Below are 17,378 nucleotides of genomic sequence, written 5' to 3'. Positions count from 1 at the left end.
CTTGACCCCAAATTTGCCAAGCCGCAAAATACCCATTTTACCCCATGAACGCTGATATGGAAGTATTTGATTGGGCAAGGATTTTTCCCGTATTCTCAGGCAATAGATGTAGTTGGCTCTACCCCGCCCTAGCCGAAAATGGGGTCAAGTGGCACTCAATGGGATAGTTCTACGTTACATAGCTGCTACTAGGGCGGCTGGGACAGCCTATGAATCAATCAGTCAGTCAGTCGGTTCTGGAACTAAACATGTAGATACCTTACCATAGCAAAGGGACCTCAACCCTATTTTGAAGGCACCTGACAGTCATAAATAGGACGACCGCCTATATTGGCAATGCTGGTAGCTTTTGTTGGGACGATAGCGCGTAGCTGGGAAACCATGCCACGCAGCTGATCAAGAAATTGTCGTTGGGATGCTTCTGAACGCTCCTTCCAGCTTAGCCATGCCATTTGCCCATCGATCTTGCTCATGACAATGTATGTTGCCCCCTGGTGGACAAAGGCAGAGTACACTTTGGGGACTAGAACAGAGGTCCATCGGACGATGGGTGTGTGTGCGTCTGCCAGGTTCGCGTACGGTTTCACCTTGACGCAGAACCTGGACACAGAGAGCAGAACAGTCTCAGACTTCCAAAGACACCGAAATCAATTCGTCTTAATCCATACCATCAAGAGGATCAGCGCGCGCGTCCGGGGCTCAGCTTTAAGTCAAGCCACCCACTTTTCACCTACCAACCTTTTCACCCAGAGTTTTACACTAAAAGTGCCCCTTTTCACTATAGCTATACCCAGGGGTATTAGTCATCAAGTCTGCTGCGCTAAAAACCCTTTACTCATGTAAGGGGCGAAAAAACCGGGTTACTACTACGAAGAGGGGGTTACTACCCTGCATCACGAATAGTATTACTTTTGTTTATGTAACGGGCTGAGCCCGTATGAGGCCTTGCTGGATCCCGCGGCCTAGATATCGTGGCCGAGACCACCAACCCCTGATCAGGTCCACCACGGAACCCACCAAGCCGACAACCCGATGGTCAGTGCGGCATAGACCTGATCAGGCCAGCAATGGAGCGGTGAACTGTTGTTTTCCTCTTTTCCTCCTCATCTAAGGATACTCGTAGTAGTCGCCATAGCCTGTTGCAAATATACACGCCTTGGACCGTTACAAGCGTCTCTACTTCTTTTTTACAAGGTCTTTTAACAAGTAATACTATAGCTTGTTGTGTTTATAAAAATAGGAACGCTAACCTGTTAAGTTAAATAGTTAATTAGGCCTTTTTTTCCCTTCTCTGCTAGGCGTTAAATTAAAGCGCTGTAAGAGGGTATGGGCTACTGTTGGGTCAGTGCTGGGCTAGCTGAGCACTGTAGTAGTAGGGGGGAGGGAAAACCGACCGACTGGTTAAGTTAACTAACGGGTTAATGCGCACATTAGACTAAGGGGTTCTTACGGCTTGTTAATACTAAATTAGATTTGACTAGAATCTTGGTAAGAGGTCAAGTAGCTAGCAGCTTTTTGTATTAATTTTCTTACCTAAGACTGTGAATTGTCTCGACTAGCGGAGTCCACTACCTACTTGCAAACCCCGTAAACCTCCATCTCTATCCCATCGCCGTTCTTTTGGACCATAGCTGACCGACAGTTCGACTATTTATCACAGCCAGCCCCGCAACAGCAGGCAGAAGCAGAGGGCAAGACGCCTTTCTCTGCGACTAGGTCCTTTGTCGTGGAACGTACACTGATGCTACCTGAGTGATATGTGATACTGCATCTGTCGCGATGCCCCCACGCGCATCGCGCAGCCTTGTGAGATTTGCGCCGGGCCCGGATTAACTATTAGTCCGGTCCCTTCGTGCGGATCCACCACGCAGGATACGTATTTATTCGTTTCGGACAAGGCAATCCTGCACGTAGAAATCTAAGCCGTTTTCCTTATGTCTTTTCCACCCTAAGTGGTGACTCTACGACAGCATCTAAAGTGTTATACAGACGCGCGTGGAGATCTTCCCATGGTTTCCTTCTTGCAACATGTCACCGGATAAGGTAAACATGCCTATGTAGGTAGTCTGAGCTGCCGAGTAAGGTGAAAGATAAGGAGGTCAGATGCAGTGGCTTCGCCATCTGTGCCCCAATCCTACATTGTCAATCTTATGCTAGCTTTATCTAAGCTGCAGAGTGAGGTGGAAGATAAGGAAGGAAGTTAGATAACCCCCCTAGGGCCCACCCACTCAAACCAATCAGAGTGAAGCCGTGACAGGCTCTTGTTGCCGATCATTGCTAATGTGCGTGCCTAGGTCGGTTAAAAGGATTGCACGGTACCTCTCTTTATTCCTCACCTTACGACATTCGGGAAGCTTCACTTTCATTTGTGTCCTTGTGTTCGCTCAAAGCCGAACCAGTACCGTGAGGACCAGATCCTTTCCTGTCCATCCAATCACCCCTTTTACCAACGAAACCTTCAATAATTCACCAGGCTTCACCCGATATTCTGTGACCCAGCATGAATAATGTGTCGAATGTCTGCCACGATGAGCTTTTCGGGCCAGCCGTCGCCACGGAGTCTTGTCGAGGCGGGTTCGACTTCACAGGTACGCAGCCCTTGAATGATAATGCGATACTTTGTGGCTAGTCACTGACATGATCTTTCCATAGTGCTATTCGAAGAAAGCGTCCTGTCTATCCCGCTTTCGGCTGGGTTTCTCCTGATTGCCCCTATTCAGGTGGCCCGTATCTTCAAAGCCGTTTCGGCTGTGAGGCCATCACTACTTCTGTCGATGTTCAAACTCGTTCGTACTTCTCGGTCACCCTTGTTGTTACACTTTTTGTAATTATTAGCAAGTTCATGTCATTAACATAGGCTGGCAGGTATCGACTCTCGTTTATGCCGGACTGAACTTAGCCTTGCTGATCTTATGGGCTTCGGGACATGGATTCACCACTCGCGCAACCCTGGCCTCATCCGTGTTAAGTCTCTGCGCCGCTCTCGCCCTCGCTGTCCTGTCCCAAGTTCAACATGGCAAAAGCCTACGGCCATCTTTCATAATCACTGGTTATCTCATAATTTCACTACCCCTGAACGGCGCGCGTGTCCGAACCGCCTGGCTCCTGGCATCGGACAAACATCTCATGCCAGCTATTCTCACCGCTGCTCTAGCCATCCAGGTTCTGATTCTCGTCCTAGAGACCAAGAACAAAAGGAAAATCCTGGCTGATGCGTATCACGGCTTCTCACGCGAGGCAACAAGTGGCCTCCTCAGTCGTGGGCTTTTTTGGTGGTTGAGACACTTGCTTTCTGATGGATCCCGGCGCATCTTAGCTGTTGAAGATCTCGAGTCCATCAATGAAAAGCTTAGATCTTCCAAGCTTTTAGGTAAGCTATAGGTTCGATAGATAAATAAAAGTGAGAACTATTTGAGCCCTTTTGTAGCAAAATTATTGTCTAGTATTCTGACCTTGTTTCATGCATCAGAGAAAGTAGACCACAATCGGCACAAGTACGCCTTAGCTCTGGCTATGCTTTTGGCCTGGCGGTTAGAAGTTGCCAAGATTGCGCTTCCTCGTCTTTGTCTGGTTACACTTAGCCTTGCATAGCCTTTCCTTATCCGCTAGATCATAGAAACTATATCGGCTCCTATTAACTAGCAAACTAAGAACCAAGGATATGGCCTAATCGGTGTTATAGTATTAGTTTATACAGGGATACCTATAAGCTCAATTTCCTTTTTCTTGCCTAGATTACTACTAATTAGATATATGTATTATAAGATTGTGATAGGCTTTTGTTAGCACTTTTCCTTTTGACTTATGGCTATGGTCAGGGGAGGCCTTATTTCTCTGATCTATGAGAAGATTGTGTAATCGCTGTTGACGCAAGTCGGTGACTCTGCTGTAATAACCTTAATTAGTATAGACGTCAAACGAATCTGCGAGACTTGGCATTTTGTAGTCGCCAAAAGTTAGGCAAGTGTTATTTAGTTTGCTTTTGCTATGTGGTTCTTATAGATATAAATCGGTCCCGTTTATGTCACTCTAGTCATTATTACGTTAAGTAAGTCAATATACTTATGTTAATTAAGCTTAGAGTTGCTTTATATACTGGTTTATGTTATTAACTTTATGACTTAGTAGTAGCAACCATTATATTAGTTAGAGCAGCTAGGTTTATGACTGCCCGCTAGAAGGTCTAGCTTGAGGCGATTTAAGCAAAGATTAACTTTACTATAAATACCCTAAGCTCAATAAGAAGTGTTAAGATGTTAAGCCTTAGTAACAAATTTGAATCTCTTATACAGGGTATGCGTATTACTAAACTAGACCTCTCCAAGAGGTTCAGGCGCTTATCCAGCTTTAATATCTGCCTTAGTAAGCTGAAGCGCACCTCTAAGTTGATTTAGCTAGGCACTAATGAATCATAGTAAACTTACCCTCGCTATTCTCCCAGTTCTTCACATTTATAACCTTTGTAATTGCCGCCAAAGTTCAAGGTAATAGCTTTATAATAATGCTGCAGGCAGTCATAGCCTTGTCTATTCTCTCCATCCTCATGGAGCCTCTAGGCAAGTTGTTAGTGGTGATTCCTCAGGTATATGCTGCCTTAGGTTACTTTCAGAGAATCCAAGACTTTTTTGTTAGCAAGTCCTGGGACAACAAACGACTACCTGAATGCCCGCTAGAAATAACGAATCTGGAGACCTACAATAAGCCAGACACGATTTAGACGCCTTTAGGCTATAACTATGTGGAAATGATTCAAAGTCCACAATTAACACTAAAAAAGCCTCTTCCTCGTACGATCTTCAACTCTGACCATGTGATCATCCATAATACTACCGTTGGCTAGCAAGGCTCTAGCCATGTAATCAAAGACATGTCACTGCGCATTAGCCAAGATCATCATCTTATAGTCATTTTAGGACTAGTCGGCTATAGCAAGTCTACTATTCTAAAGGCTATTCTTAGTGAAGCCACCATATTCAACGGCTCTGTCTAGATCAGTAGCAAGAAGCTAGCCTATTGCGATCAAAGCCTGTGGGTTTCGAATGGCTCTGTCCGAGAAAACATTGTCTCGGGAACTAACTTTGACGCTACTTGGTACAATACTGTCATTCACGTTTACGCTTTACAAGTAGACCTGCTGCAGTTATTGGACGGTGACGCGACGAATGTCGGGAGCAAAGGGGTTTCGCTTAGCGGTAGGCAGAAGCAACGCCTGGTAAGAACTGTTTCAGCACCTGATAATTGTATTGCGTACTGAGATGAAATAGTCGTTAGCTTGGGCACTTTATGCGCGCAAGCCTATTGCTGTTCTGGATGATATACTAAGCAGTCTGGATGCCGCTACCCATAACATTGTCACCACGCGTGTCTTTGGAGCTAATAGACTGATCTGGAAGCTGGGTATGGCAGCCATTTTGGCCATGCATTCTGGTAAGTAACAATAAGTTTTAAATAGCTTATATAGCGTTTAGGAAAACGTATCGTTCCTACTAATAACCACATACAGTAAGCCTATGCGCTATCGCAGACCAAATTATCATACTTGACGACCAAGAACAAATCATTTAACAGAGCTTATCTAAAAATATAGCTTCTCTTACGCCACATCTAGCCAGAGACAATAGCTCTTCAGCAAGCTTAAGAAATATCCTACCTCCAAAAATTTCAGCTAGTAAAACTTAGGGCTTAAGCACAAAACAAGATAACAATAGATAAGTAAGAAACTTATCTATTTATTTATACTACTTCTTGTCTATAAGATAGCTTAGCTTTGCCTTATTTAGTATCTTCATAGCTTTAAACGTAACATTCAGCACCTTACAATATAAACATACTTCTTCCATTAAATCTACCCCTTTTTATCAGTACTAGTTTAGTACCACTTAGCTACAGTAAGTCAGGCTTAAAGCTAATATAGGTAAGCACAGATACATAGATCACACTATAGGCCCAAAGCAGTGACGGATTATAAGCATCACGGCTTAGCTACTGGCTTAGATTATATGTACTTTTTGGTGTTTTTACTGTGGCTAGTCTTATTTCTGTAGTCTAGTAAGTTCTTCTCCTACATTGTCAAACCTGACTTATCAAAGCCTAGAGGCTCACCAAGCATCATGCTTGAGGCTCTTATGCTAATGATTATACCCAGCTACATGTACGTAGTGATCGTACCTAAGTCTGCACAGTCTCTCCACTTGACTGTGCTTTGGGCAGTTATACGGTAAGATCACAGAATTCTTGTTGCTAGTGGCTTGTTTATGTTCTTATGGTATCAATAGAGCTCCAATGTCTTTTCTCGCTAAGACCAACACTAAAGTATTAGTTAACAGGTATATCATGATTTTCGCATAAAATAACAAAAGTATAAACTAACCTATAAGTATTTCTTTCCCATAATAAATTCAGTCAAGATATGCAATTGGTTAACATGACCTTACCTGGGGTGCTTGTGAATGCAAGCTTTCGTCCATAGTAATTTTAATGTAATCCTCTAGGAAGCTGGTCACTAATTTAAGAATTATAGAGCTTGTTACGTGTTTTGCAATTATAGCGTTAGCCATTGTTGCTATTTCCTACTTCATAGCTATACTGCCTTTTGTCGTTAGCGCTCTCTTCTTTCTCCAGCGCTTTTATCTAAGGACATCTCAGCAGCTTCAACTACTAAAGTAATACTTATTATTACCTTACAAATAATATAAAGTACTAATATTAGCTTAGCCTAGAAGCAAAAGCACCTCTCTATTCTTACGTTCTAGAGTCTCTCCAGGGCATCACCACTATCCAAGCATATAGCTAGACAAGCAACCATATCGCCAAGAATCTTGCCCTCCTTAACAAGGCCTAGAAGCCTTATTACTTGCTCCTTTGCATTCAATGATGGCTGACTTTTGTATTAGGACTGACGGTCGCTGGGCTCGCGATACTCCTCACCACCCTAGGCGTCACGCTCCACAGCAGACTGGACGCCGGTTTCCTTGGCATTACCCTTGTCAGCATGATGAATCTTGGCCAATCCTTAGCTGCCCTTATCACCTTTTGGACCTTGCTCGAGACGTCCTTGGGTGCCATTTCGCGCGTGAAGACTTTCTCCAAGGATACCCCGACCAAGATACCTTGCGAAATTGTGGATACAAGGATTCTTGCTGGCTGGCTGTCTTAAGGATTGGTGGTCATTGAGAATTAGTCGGCTCACTATAATAGGTATCTATATCTCACTTTATACTTTCTGGAGTTTTGTACCAGTCTAAATCAGTAGCTAATATCATACCATAGTCACCCCGTGCTTCGCAATATCAATATTTCGATTCAGGCCAGGGAGAAAGTTACTATATGCGGTAAGACAGGAAGATAAGAGTTATAAACATAAATTATTTTATAAGCTTTATAACAAGAAATTTGCTAACAAAAGTGCTGCAAGTGGCAAAACCTCACTTCTCTTATCCCTGCTCAGTATAGTCAAGGAGTTTACTGGGAGGATTATCGTAAACGAAGTTAATCTTGTATTAGTACCTAAAGATGTCACCTACTAAAAGCTCACATATCTTACATAAGACCTTTTCTTATTTAGCAGGAGTGTTAGACTGAATGTAGATCTGCATGGCAAGGCTACAAATACTAATATTATCTTTGCTCTGCAGAAAGTTAGGCTTTGGGATATCTTCTGATCAAAGGAGAGCACATAGACCTCTTACCCTCTAGAATTCTCAATACTTAATATAAAGATGGAAGAGGACTTCTTGTCCTAAGGGCAAAGAAAGCTTTTTTGCCTTGGCTGTGCGCTTCTGCGCAAGAGCCTGGTCTTGGTTTTAGATGAGCCGAGCAGCAGGTAAGTAACAGACCTTCCCTCTTCCTGCGTTTATATCTAAAAAATGATATTATGATGCAGTATGAAAGCTGACACTAAGTATCACTTATAATTCATAGTATTAACGCTAACACCGAATCTTACATAGAAGCTATCGTCAAGTCAGAGTTCGCAACTAGCACTGTCATCATGGTAACGCATAGTCTTGCTGGTGTCTATAGATTTAATAAGGTTGTTGTTTTAGATGGGGGCGTGTTACTTGAGTATGGTGAGCCAGAGGAGCTATTGGTGAGGGTTAATGGGGCATTTGCGAAGCTCTATGCTGTGTAACGTGGAAGACCCGAGTCTTCCTCTGCGTAAGGAGGGGTGACAACAATACCTACAGCACAGGGCAGGTTTCACTGTTAGTTTCAAACTTACTTGATACAGGTTTTCCAGTGGAATAACCCTATCAAAGGTACTAAACTTACATAATAGCCAACAATCAATCCTGCTCTGTAGTGTGCCATTTGTAAACCAGAAGACACGGTCTAGAATTATGATAACTTGAGGTAAATTCTCTACTGGAAAAACGAAGGTACATGAGCACTTCCAACACAACGAGGCACTGTATTATCCTTTTGGAGGGCCAATGCAAGGTATTGGTTCACATCGTGATCTACTTTCTCAGGGGCTGTGATATCCATGAGCACTGACGCCCAGTCCGGCCTTTGTTTTCTCTAGGCGCTCACCCGACATGACCATTGTCTCGTCCTCGGCAACCTTGGAGCCGGGACCTTGCTGTGCCCTCACGTTCGGTGACCTCGCCAGTGACCAATCCATCAGTGCCTCGTAGTTTCTGCATGTGTGCTGTGTGCGGAAATTGGGTCCAAACGTCTGTGCCGACTTGAACCATTTATGAGTCACAAGGGTAGTGTTGGCATTGCACATGACGGCCTGTCGCACGTAGTCGAGGCAGTGTTCTGCCAGGGTTCCATTGTTAGTGTCAGTCTTAGACAGTATACCTGAACCTGGACCACGGGTTCAACGAGTCACAGGCATAGTTCAATGGGAGAGGAGACCTACCCCAATGAAGCTTGTGTGCTCGACTGCTCCGGGAGGGAGGATAGTATTCCGCATAAAGGGCTTTTCGTACTTGATTCTAGACACAAGTCAGCTCTGTAAACAGATGACTCAATCTCATGGACAGAGCATACAATGTAATGGACCTGGTGGAAAACATCGAGACCTGTTACCCAGTAACCGTTCCCAAGCGTAGTACGATCGCACAAGGTCGGCCTCGGCCCCTTGCAAGAGTACTGTCGATGCTATATGCAACTGGCTAACATCAGTATCAAAGCAACCAGCAAGAGTACCAAAAGACTGTACCAGCTTCAACATGATCCCATAGACGGTCCATCTCCGGGCCTGGATCTCCGACCCATATTCTCTCATAAGGCGCCTGCTCTCGGACCATATCGCCTGTCGAGTTGTAGGATAGAGCGCCCTCGAAGAGTTTGGGTTCGAGTTAGATGACACTAGATTCAGGACCTGTGGCAATTACTAAATGTAGTTCAAACGACTTGAAATGGCATACTCACTGATCCTAATCACCGATGTCGAAGGCGCATGTTTCAGCATAGCGAGATAGCGTTGTCCTCGTTCTCCAGCAGTCTATGAACAGTCCAACAGCGGTGAGGGCCAACACGCCGGTAGAAAGAATCCATGGCCAACGCCACACGTGATGCCCTGTAGCGATTATTAACATAAGATCCGGCCGAGAACTTGGCGGCTTGTTCATCGTCGAGCAAGCCAGCATGTAGACTGTTGACTCGGTAAAGGTTAAATGGTGAAGGTCCGAGCCAGCTGAGTCTTGCAACTTTGAGGCGTGCCTGGCCGAAGAGACGGCTGCCCTACCATTTCTCCAACGGCTCAACCGTAACGGCAACCAGAAGAACTTGGAGAGTCTAAAAGCCGAGATCCTTGACGAATACGAGAACATTGTTGGCTATATGATCCCTACTGACCAACGGAAGAGCATATCTTCTGTTGCGTATGATTTAGCTCTACTTTCCGAATCTTAGTATTGGGTAAATGAGAAAACAACCTATATCATAGGGTTTCCATTATATAATGTTATGCTTGTTGAATGGGATACCATGGGGTGGTTTGCTACGAATTTTTAAGCCAGCGCGGCGCGCAGCAAACCTAGGCAAGAAACGTTTTATCCTTAAGTAGCATGTCGGTAAACGTCGCGTGAAGATAAGATAAGGCAATGAGCGCTACCTTAGCAACAAGCGCTCACCATCACCAGAGGCCCAATCATGAGGACTTGTATATAGAATGGACTTGGGCGCATCGAAGAACAGACTTCTATAGCCCTTCAGCAATTAACTTCGTGATTCACCCTCTCATAAGTGACTCTTAGCTTATCCTTCTGCTGGAAAGCTAAACAAGTTACCTCCGCCTTAAAGTGCCTAGCTAATTACTAGACACTAATAGACCAATGAGAATATCAACAAGACTTACCTTACTGCATTTAAGTATCGACCTCAGCCATCTGTTAGCAGAAAATGCCACTGTCGGATATTTGACCGTGACAATAAGGGCACAGGCTACTCTTGGCGCTGTACTAGATGCCCTAGGGAAAAAACCCGACTCATTAAGTCAGCTAATGCGTTCAGCTCCGCACTAGGCTGAAGTAGCCTTCCCTAGGGACACTCACCTACCAAGTCAACCTGTTAGCCTCTCGGCATCAAGGCACAGACTGCTCTTAGCGTTATGCTAGGCACCAAGGAAAAAACATAACACATTACGTTAGCTAATAGTCTAAGGCTTGTATTAGGCTAGGACTAAGGATTACAAGGTGCTGCGTAGAAGGCCTTGTAGGAGAAGAAGCAGTCTAGACTTCGTAGGAACTTGTTTGTCTAATTAGCCTATTGAGTCAACATGATTAACTGTTTACCTTTAGGGTAGGCAGGCAAGAGAACTGTTGGTCGTAGCAGACGCTTAATATTCTTATCCCATTGGCTTGGAGGGGGTTTAAAACTGAAAGGTCACGGCAAGTTTACGGCAATGGTCGTAAAAGGCCTGCATAGAATCAGTTAAGTTCATGATTGACGAATCGCTACTATGGTATGGACTATAGAGTGTAAATCAATCAAGACTTGCAGTCAAATAATACGAGAGGTGATGCGTCAGATACTCCGAGCAATGATGCATTGCAATGAATACATGTAGTGGAGGTTGCAGTTAGAAGACGCCAGTCTAGTACATGTACCGGAAGCTCCTGTTCTCAAAGTCGGTCAAGTCCTCCAGCACCGCCGCGTCATTCGCCTCGGGAGGAGAGCCGCTCTGCTCGGCATCACGCATCTTGTTCCTGCGGATAAGGAGCAGCCTTAGGGCAATAGCAATAGCCACTTGAGCAGCAATGCAGCCAATGATGAGCTTGCAGCCGGTCTGGTAGATGGGGGCCTCGGAGCCGATGAAGCCGTGGGGCCCAATGATGTTGCCAATGCAGTAGGCGAGGAAAACAATGGCGGTGGCTGTGGTCCTCTTGGTGTAGCCACCGACGTTGGAGGCAGGCATTTGGAGAGCGACAATGAGGGCACCGGTAAAAGAAGAACACTAAAACCACGTTAGCAAATACGGCCAAGAGTTGGATGGTTCGAGACAAGAATGACAGAATATGACATGCCATGTAGTAGCCGGCCAGAAGACCGCCCTTCTTGGAGCGAGGAAGTTGCCAAAACAGGACGACAGCGATCAGCGTCGGCAGCAGCCAGATGATCATGACGTATGTCCGGAAGTTCTTTAAGCGAGATGCCATTAATGGGCCGGTGAACATATAGATAGCCGTGAATGCACCATACGGGATGCCATATGCAGTCGTGAGGAGGGCATCATGGGTGAATCCTTTGACGATGAGCTTCACAAAGTTTGCTATGCCGCCGTTGATGATCTCGTTGAACAGCACAAACCAGAAAAGAAGCCAGACCTGGCCGTCGCGGAAGACTTCCTTGACCTGTTTCATCCTGATCTTGCTGTTGAAGACACCACCACGGGCGCGTGCGTTCTGAGCAATGAGCATGGCGCGCTCCTCGATGGTGAAGCGCTTGGCGGTCAGAATGTTGTCGGGCATGAAGAGGTAGAGAACGACTCCCCAGATAACGGTCAGACCGCCGCAGAGAACGTAGATGATGCGCCAGACGTCCCATCCCTTGGCCTGACCGACTCCGTAAAAGAGCACACCGCCGGTCATGCTGCCAATGCCGTTGAAGCAGTAGAAGAGACCGGCACGCGCAGGCTGCTTCCCGCGGTCGAACCATTGCGAAACGATGAGCATGAAGGCTGGAGTGATGACCGATTCAAAGACGCCGAGGAGGAACCGGCAGATAGCGAGCCCGGTGAAATTTTGCGCGGCGGCTGTGCAGAGGAGAATCGTGCCCCAGGTGAGAACGAATGCCGCGACAATCTTGCCGGTTGGGTAGTGCTGGGCAATGTACGATGCGGGCCACTCGGCCACCAGGTAAGCAAACTGCGCAAATTGAAAGTCAGCGCTCGTTCTGTAAAGTCAGGAGGATGTGGTCTCGATACTAGAATATCCAGTGCCCAGATAAGAAGGGGTCTGAACCGCTGTACGACATACGTAGAAAATGGACGCCATCCAGCTGTATTCGTCGCTTGTCATGCCGGTGGAAGTGAAGAGATCGAAGACGGCAGAGTAGCTGAGGGCCTGCTTGTCGATATATTGGAGGAGATATGTTCCGCAAAGAAGAGGCATCAGTTGCCAGTCGATCTTGCTGCGTAGCCTCTTCAAGGCTGCTTCGTCGCTCATAAGCGCCTCGAGACTCGTATTAGGGATGTCATGCTCGTGAAGGAACAGTTGAGCCTCGTCGAGGTTCACGGTCACCGCGCTCTTCATGTCGTCAACGACCTCACAGTCGCCGTTGACGTTGGACTGGGCCTTGATGCAGTCGTCCTGAGCCTTCTTGTCGTCCATGGCCGTGAGCTTGTCGGTCTTCCCGTTGGTGACGTTGTCAGCCATGGTGAGGCTCCCGGCTAGTGGCGGCGCGAGAATGATTGTAAACTTTGGTGGTGTTAAAACGCTCGACTGGACTCAAGAGCGTATTAACCTTCAGCTGTCTTGTTGAAAGTTTTGGAAAGAGAGCCACATCCATAACTTAAATACACGAGGCCGTACTTCTGCGGTATCAGGGTAAGTACGTACCCGCAGGAGCTATCCATAACAATATAATCGGACAAGGTCTCCGATGCCTTTCCATGTCGTCACCCACCAGGGACTCGGGTCCCAAGAGTAGGGCCAGTACTTATCATGGAGAACATGACCATAATCCCGGCCTATCTTGGCCCTAGTCGGTGATACCCCAGACTGGCGTATCGTTGCTTTCTCATCATCCCCCGCCTTTGAGGCCTTGTGCGCAAGGTTCTCACCAGCATGAACCGGCTGGTAGTTATATTCATGGAGCTCTGTTGACATATGGCTAATATTGAGGCACAGTTTTCTATTTCGGGTTGTGTTGTACCCGAAATAGTTAAGATTGCTTCCTGCGACCACAGTCTGCTAGACTTTGGGCCCGGAGCGGTATGTTTCTCCAGTACCGCTCTGAGTTTCTGGTCATGTCGATCCTGATGCGCTTTTTGAACGTTTCTCTCAGTTAATGGTTATGTTATGGGGTGAGCATTTTCATGCGGTCCAAGGAGCTCGTCCAGCTTGTCCCTCACTTGATTCCTCCAGCACTGTCAATCTCGCCTCGGTGGACAGCTGATTAGGCCTCTTCGCCGTTTCGTGTCCATCACGTGTTGCAAGGCTGCGTGTAAGGTGTTTTGTACTGAGGTGAACATGATTGCACTCCCCCACAAGTTCATGCGGCTCCTCTTTGCTCATTAAGGGCACATAACGCGGGCTGGACAGGCAAGGGAGCTTCTTGATGAGGCAATCCTCATTTGCCAAAGTGCCCATATCATCGATCAATCTATCTAGCGCAATCCAGCTCAGAGAAGCATGCCCAGGTTAGTACCTGACGTTTACATGGCAAATGGGATTTTCAAGATTTACCCATCTTGTAACAAGCTTCCATGAAATTCGCGGCGAGGGAGCTACTGAACCGCTTCATATTGGGCTCGCTCGCTTCGCCTAATCTGTATTTACAATGAGGATTATATCAGTTATCTGCTCGCACCTAGTTGAAAGCAATTGCGAGGAGATATTGATGCAGTCTGCCGTCGAGCTCCGCGACCGCATTTGATCCATCCGACAAGTTTTGTCTTGAGGCCCTCAACAATCGACTATACCGCGGACGGTAACGTATCGAAATACGGATAACGATCCGAGACGGCAATTGCTGCTTCGCCACCTTGTCCGCTCTACCTATCGTCTGAACAAGTTCGGAGTTCGTCGGAGTTGATAGGAGTCGATCGTGAACCAGCTGCAAGATGGCTCAGACTACGATAAGGGAACCTAGAAATCTGCAGCATGCCCACCCTAGGACCCAAATCTTGGCGCCGACTCTCAGTCTCTTCGAGTCTAGAGACGTATGCATGTCAATTAGTGTTATCATGGCCAGAATGATGATCCGATCAAAACGGTTCATGGTTCCGAGTTTCGGCCACCACTCTGGATTGCAGGAGAGGCAGTAAGGGCACGATGATTATCTATGTAGAAAGGCATATCCCGGGCTCGAAGGAATTCTGGCCTGTACGGCAGTTCTGAGTAGTATCGGACCGTCATCGGTCGTTGGTGATATTCCGACCTACTGCTTTCGGAGTTTCGCGGGCGGAGTCACGTTGCCGGCACCAGAGCCCATGAGCAGCTGGAGCTCGGGGGTGAATGCCGAATAAAGTAGTCCCTTGACTTCGATCCCTGACCGGTTGGTAAAATACTAAAGCCACGGAACAGCCGAGTAATAAGACTGTCTATCTGATGAAACGTCGCGCTGTACCGTGCTACCTCAGTAACTTCAACCATAACTACTGCGCTTTCTGCACCACCCGGGACCAAAACTCCCGGCCCATCCAACACTGCCACGCCGAGAATTTTTGCAGTAATCCCAGTCTTTCTGGCTGCTCTGCTGGTCTACTTCCCAAATGCAAGGCAGCACCTCCTCGGCAGTCATAACGCCCATCCGACAGTTACGATCAAGCAGGGAATAGTTGTCGGCAAGCTACTCGATGATGGCAAGATTCCGGCACCCGTCGAAGGTTTCCTTGGCATCCGCTACGCACTGCCACCCATCAATGACCTGAGGTTCAAGCCTGCCGTGCCTGTGCCGGAAGGCAATGGCACTTTGGAAGCATTCTACATGGGGCCTAGGTGAGTGCGTGAACCCATCAAAAGCACATGCTGAGAACATGAGATTGACCGAGACCTGGAAGATGTCCCGGTAATCAGCTGGTCCCGTTCTTGGAGGACCCTCTACTCGGACCTGACACCGAGTCTGAGGACTGTTTGACCGTTAACGTCTTCAAGCCGCACGGTCACGATACGTCGAGGGCAAAGCTGCCAGTGTCAGTGCTCATCCCCGGCGGCGCCTTTAATCGCGGCGCAGCAAGGATGCACAACACATACACTATGCTGGCTCATTCACCGGAGCCTTTCGTCGCTGTCAGCATGCAGTATCGTATAGGTGTATTTGGCGGGCTCAACACTGAGCTCACTGAAAAGGAGGGTCTTCTAAATCTTGGCCTGCGGGATATGTACGCCGCTCTCGAGTGGGTGCAGGAGAATATTGCCGACTTCGGGGGCAACCCGGATGATGTAACAATCATGGGCCTCAGCGCCGCTGCGCATGGTGTAAGTGCTACTGTCCACAGTCTTGCTTCCTAGAAGATGAACCACCGCGACTGACACAGCCCAGATTGGACACCTCATCATGGACGTCAAGCAGCCGAAAAAGCTCTACCACAAAGCCATCCTGGACAGCGGCGCACATACCGCAAGGACTATCCACCCGCCCTCCTCTGCGCTCAACACACAGCACTTCCGGAACTTTCTGAATCTTACTCCGTGCGGTCACTACAAGGACCTTCGCGACCTTAATATCCTGGGATGTTTGCGAGCCTTGTCTTCTGAAACAGTTGACAGGGCTGGCAAAGAGGTCTTTGCGCGATCCGAACCATCGGTTCGCTGGGCATGGCAGCCCGTCCTGGACGGTCAGATCATCTCACGTCGACCTCTCGACGCCTGGAAGTCAGGCAATTGGAATAAGGTGCCCATGCTGACTGGTTCCACCCATAATGAGGGCGCCAACTACGTGCCTAAGACCGCAAACGCCTCGACAGATTTCATCGACTTCTTTAACACGCTGCTCCCTCACCTCACCAAGTCTGAGCTGGCAGAGCTGGGAGCGTTGTACCCCGATCCTGTGACGGATCCAAGCTCGCCCTATACGGACCAAATGCTCGCCAAGTTCGGCGTGGGAGCTCAATACCGCCGCATTGAGGCCGCCTACGGCCACTACGCGTACACATGCCCTGTCCGCCAGACGGCCATTTGGGGTTCCAGCAACTCGCCGCCAGACCCCCCGGTATTCCTGTATCACTGGGCCCTGAACAAGACGGCGCTTTTGGGCGCCGTCCACGGCGACCAGATGCGATATCAGACGTATAACCCGGAAGTGCGAGGGATTTCGTCCGCACAAGACGAAGTCTCGGGGAAGTTTCACGCGTACTGCGTTAGCTTTATCACCAAGGGAGATCCTTCTGCGCTGAAGAAGGGCAAGTTTGCCGCGAGGGAGGAGTGGACGCCTTGGAAGGATGGCAGACCCTCGACCATGGTGCTTGGTGAAGGGAACGATGAAAGGGCCGGCGGGACTGGCAAGGGAACAGCTGCGCAGATGCAGGATTATAGGTGGGGTGAGGAGCAGTGTAAATTTTGGTGGAGAGTTTCAGAGAGGTGGGAGGACTAGAGCTCTCCGGCGATGTCCGCCAGGGCGGGTTCTTGTGGCCGGCAGTTCGGGGAATTCCAGATACGCTTTTCTCCTCCAGCTCAATGCAAATTGTGCTTTGGCGACTCAACTTTAAACAGTTGACAACTTGAAGCCGCCTAACCCTAAGCCATCGTCTCGAGAATGGACCGAATTGCCACTTATGTCATGTGCAAGCTGGATGTAACTACGTAATGGGTTGATCCTGCAATGCCATCTTGGAGGCTCAATATTCTCGATCAAGGCTCCGTCTATTCTTCCAGACGAGAGCCTGAAAGCCCAATCACTGCAGATACGGGTGAGCATTCATAGCATTCCCAATGACTCGCGTGCTTTTGATATCATCATATCAGTGCCCGGATGAAAATCCGAGGTCGGTGGGCCACTTGACTCGACACGATTGCCCTTTGACTTGCGCACTAACTCGCTATCTCCAGGTTTCCCCGTGCGGGAAAGATAGGCACACTCCAACCCTAAGCGCGAGAACTTAGTAATTTGCGAAACTGGAGGGTCCACCTGATTTAGCGCACTAAAGACGACCTAGGCGGATGAGAAGGTCGCAACGATATCTGGCCCTTCGGTAGCAGCGGCAGAAACCCCGTGAGTCCAGGGGAGCAGATTAACTCCAGGTGAAAAGGGTGACGAATGACATC

The 17,378-nt window shown here is 47.8% G+C and overlaps 3 protein-coding genes across 3 annotated transcripts; 1 reads left to right on the top strand and 2 right to left on the bottom strand.

The window, feature by feature from the left end:
* Positions 1-8,467: 8,467 nt before the first annotated feature.
* Positions 8,468-9,257, bottom strand: ColSpa_12184 (uncharacterized protein; the record flags this gene model as incomplete). The annotated part of the gene is made up of 2 exons (XM_049278396.1): positions 8,468-8,763; positions 9,170-9,257. The coding sequence occupies 2 exons, from the start codon at positions 9,255-9,257 to the stop codon at positions 8,468-8,470; spliced, it is 384 nt and encodes a 127-aa protein (XP_049134353.1).
* Positions 9,258-11,047: 1,790 nt separating this feature from the next.
* ColSpa_12183 (putative transporter) lies at positions 11,048-12,827 on the bottom strand (the record flags this gene model as incomplete). Its single annotated transcript, XM_049278395.1, has 3 exons — positions 11,048-11,407; positions 11,430-12,317; positions 12,429-12,827. The coding sequence occupies 3 exons, from the start codon at positions 12,825-12,827 to the stop codon at positions 11,048-11,050; spliced, it is 1,647 nt and encodes a 548-aa protein (XP_049134352.1).
* Positions 12,828-15,102: 2,275 nt separating this feature from the next.
* ColSpa_12182 (lipase 2) lies at positions 15,103-16,707 on the top strand (the record flags this gene model as incomplete). Its single annotated transcript, XM_049278394.1, has 3 exons — positions 15,103-15,113; positions 15,176-15,593; positions 15,658-16,707. 3 exons carry the CDS (start codon positions 15,103-15,105, stop codon positions 16,705-16,707), a joined length of 1,479 nt encoding a protein of 492 aa, XP_049134351.1.
* Between the last annotated feature and the right edge of the window lie 671 nt (positions 16,708-17,378).

Source organism: Colletotrichum spaethianum (assembly GCF_022836535.1).
Source record: "Colletotrichum spaethianum MAFF 239500 DNA, contig58, whole genome shotgun sequence".
NCBI classification, from domain to species: domain Eukaryota; kingdom Fungi; phylum Ascomycota; class Sordariomycetes; order Glomerellales; family Glomerellaceae; genus Colletotrichum; species Colletotrichum spaethianum.
This window is presented reverse-complemented; position numbering and strand designations above follow the sequence as displayed.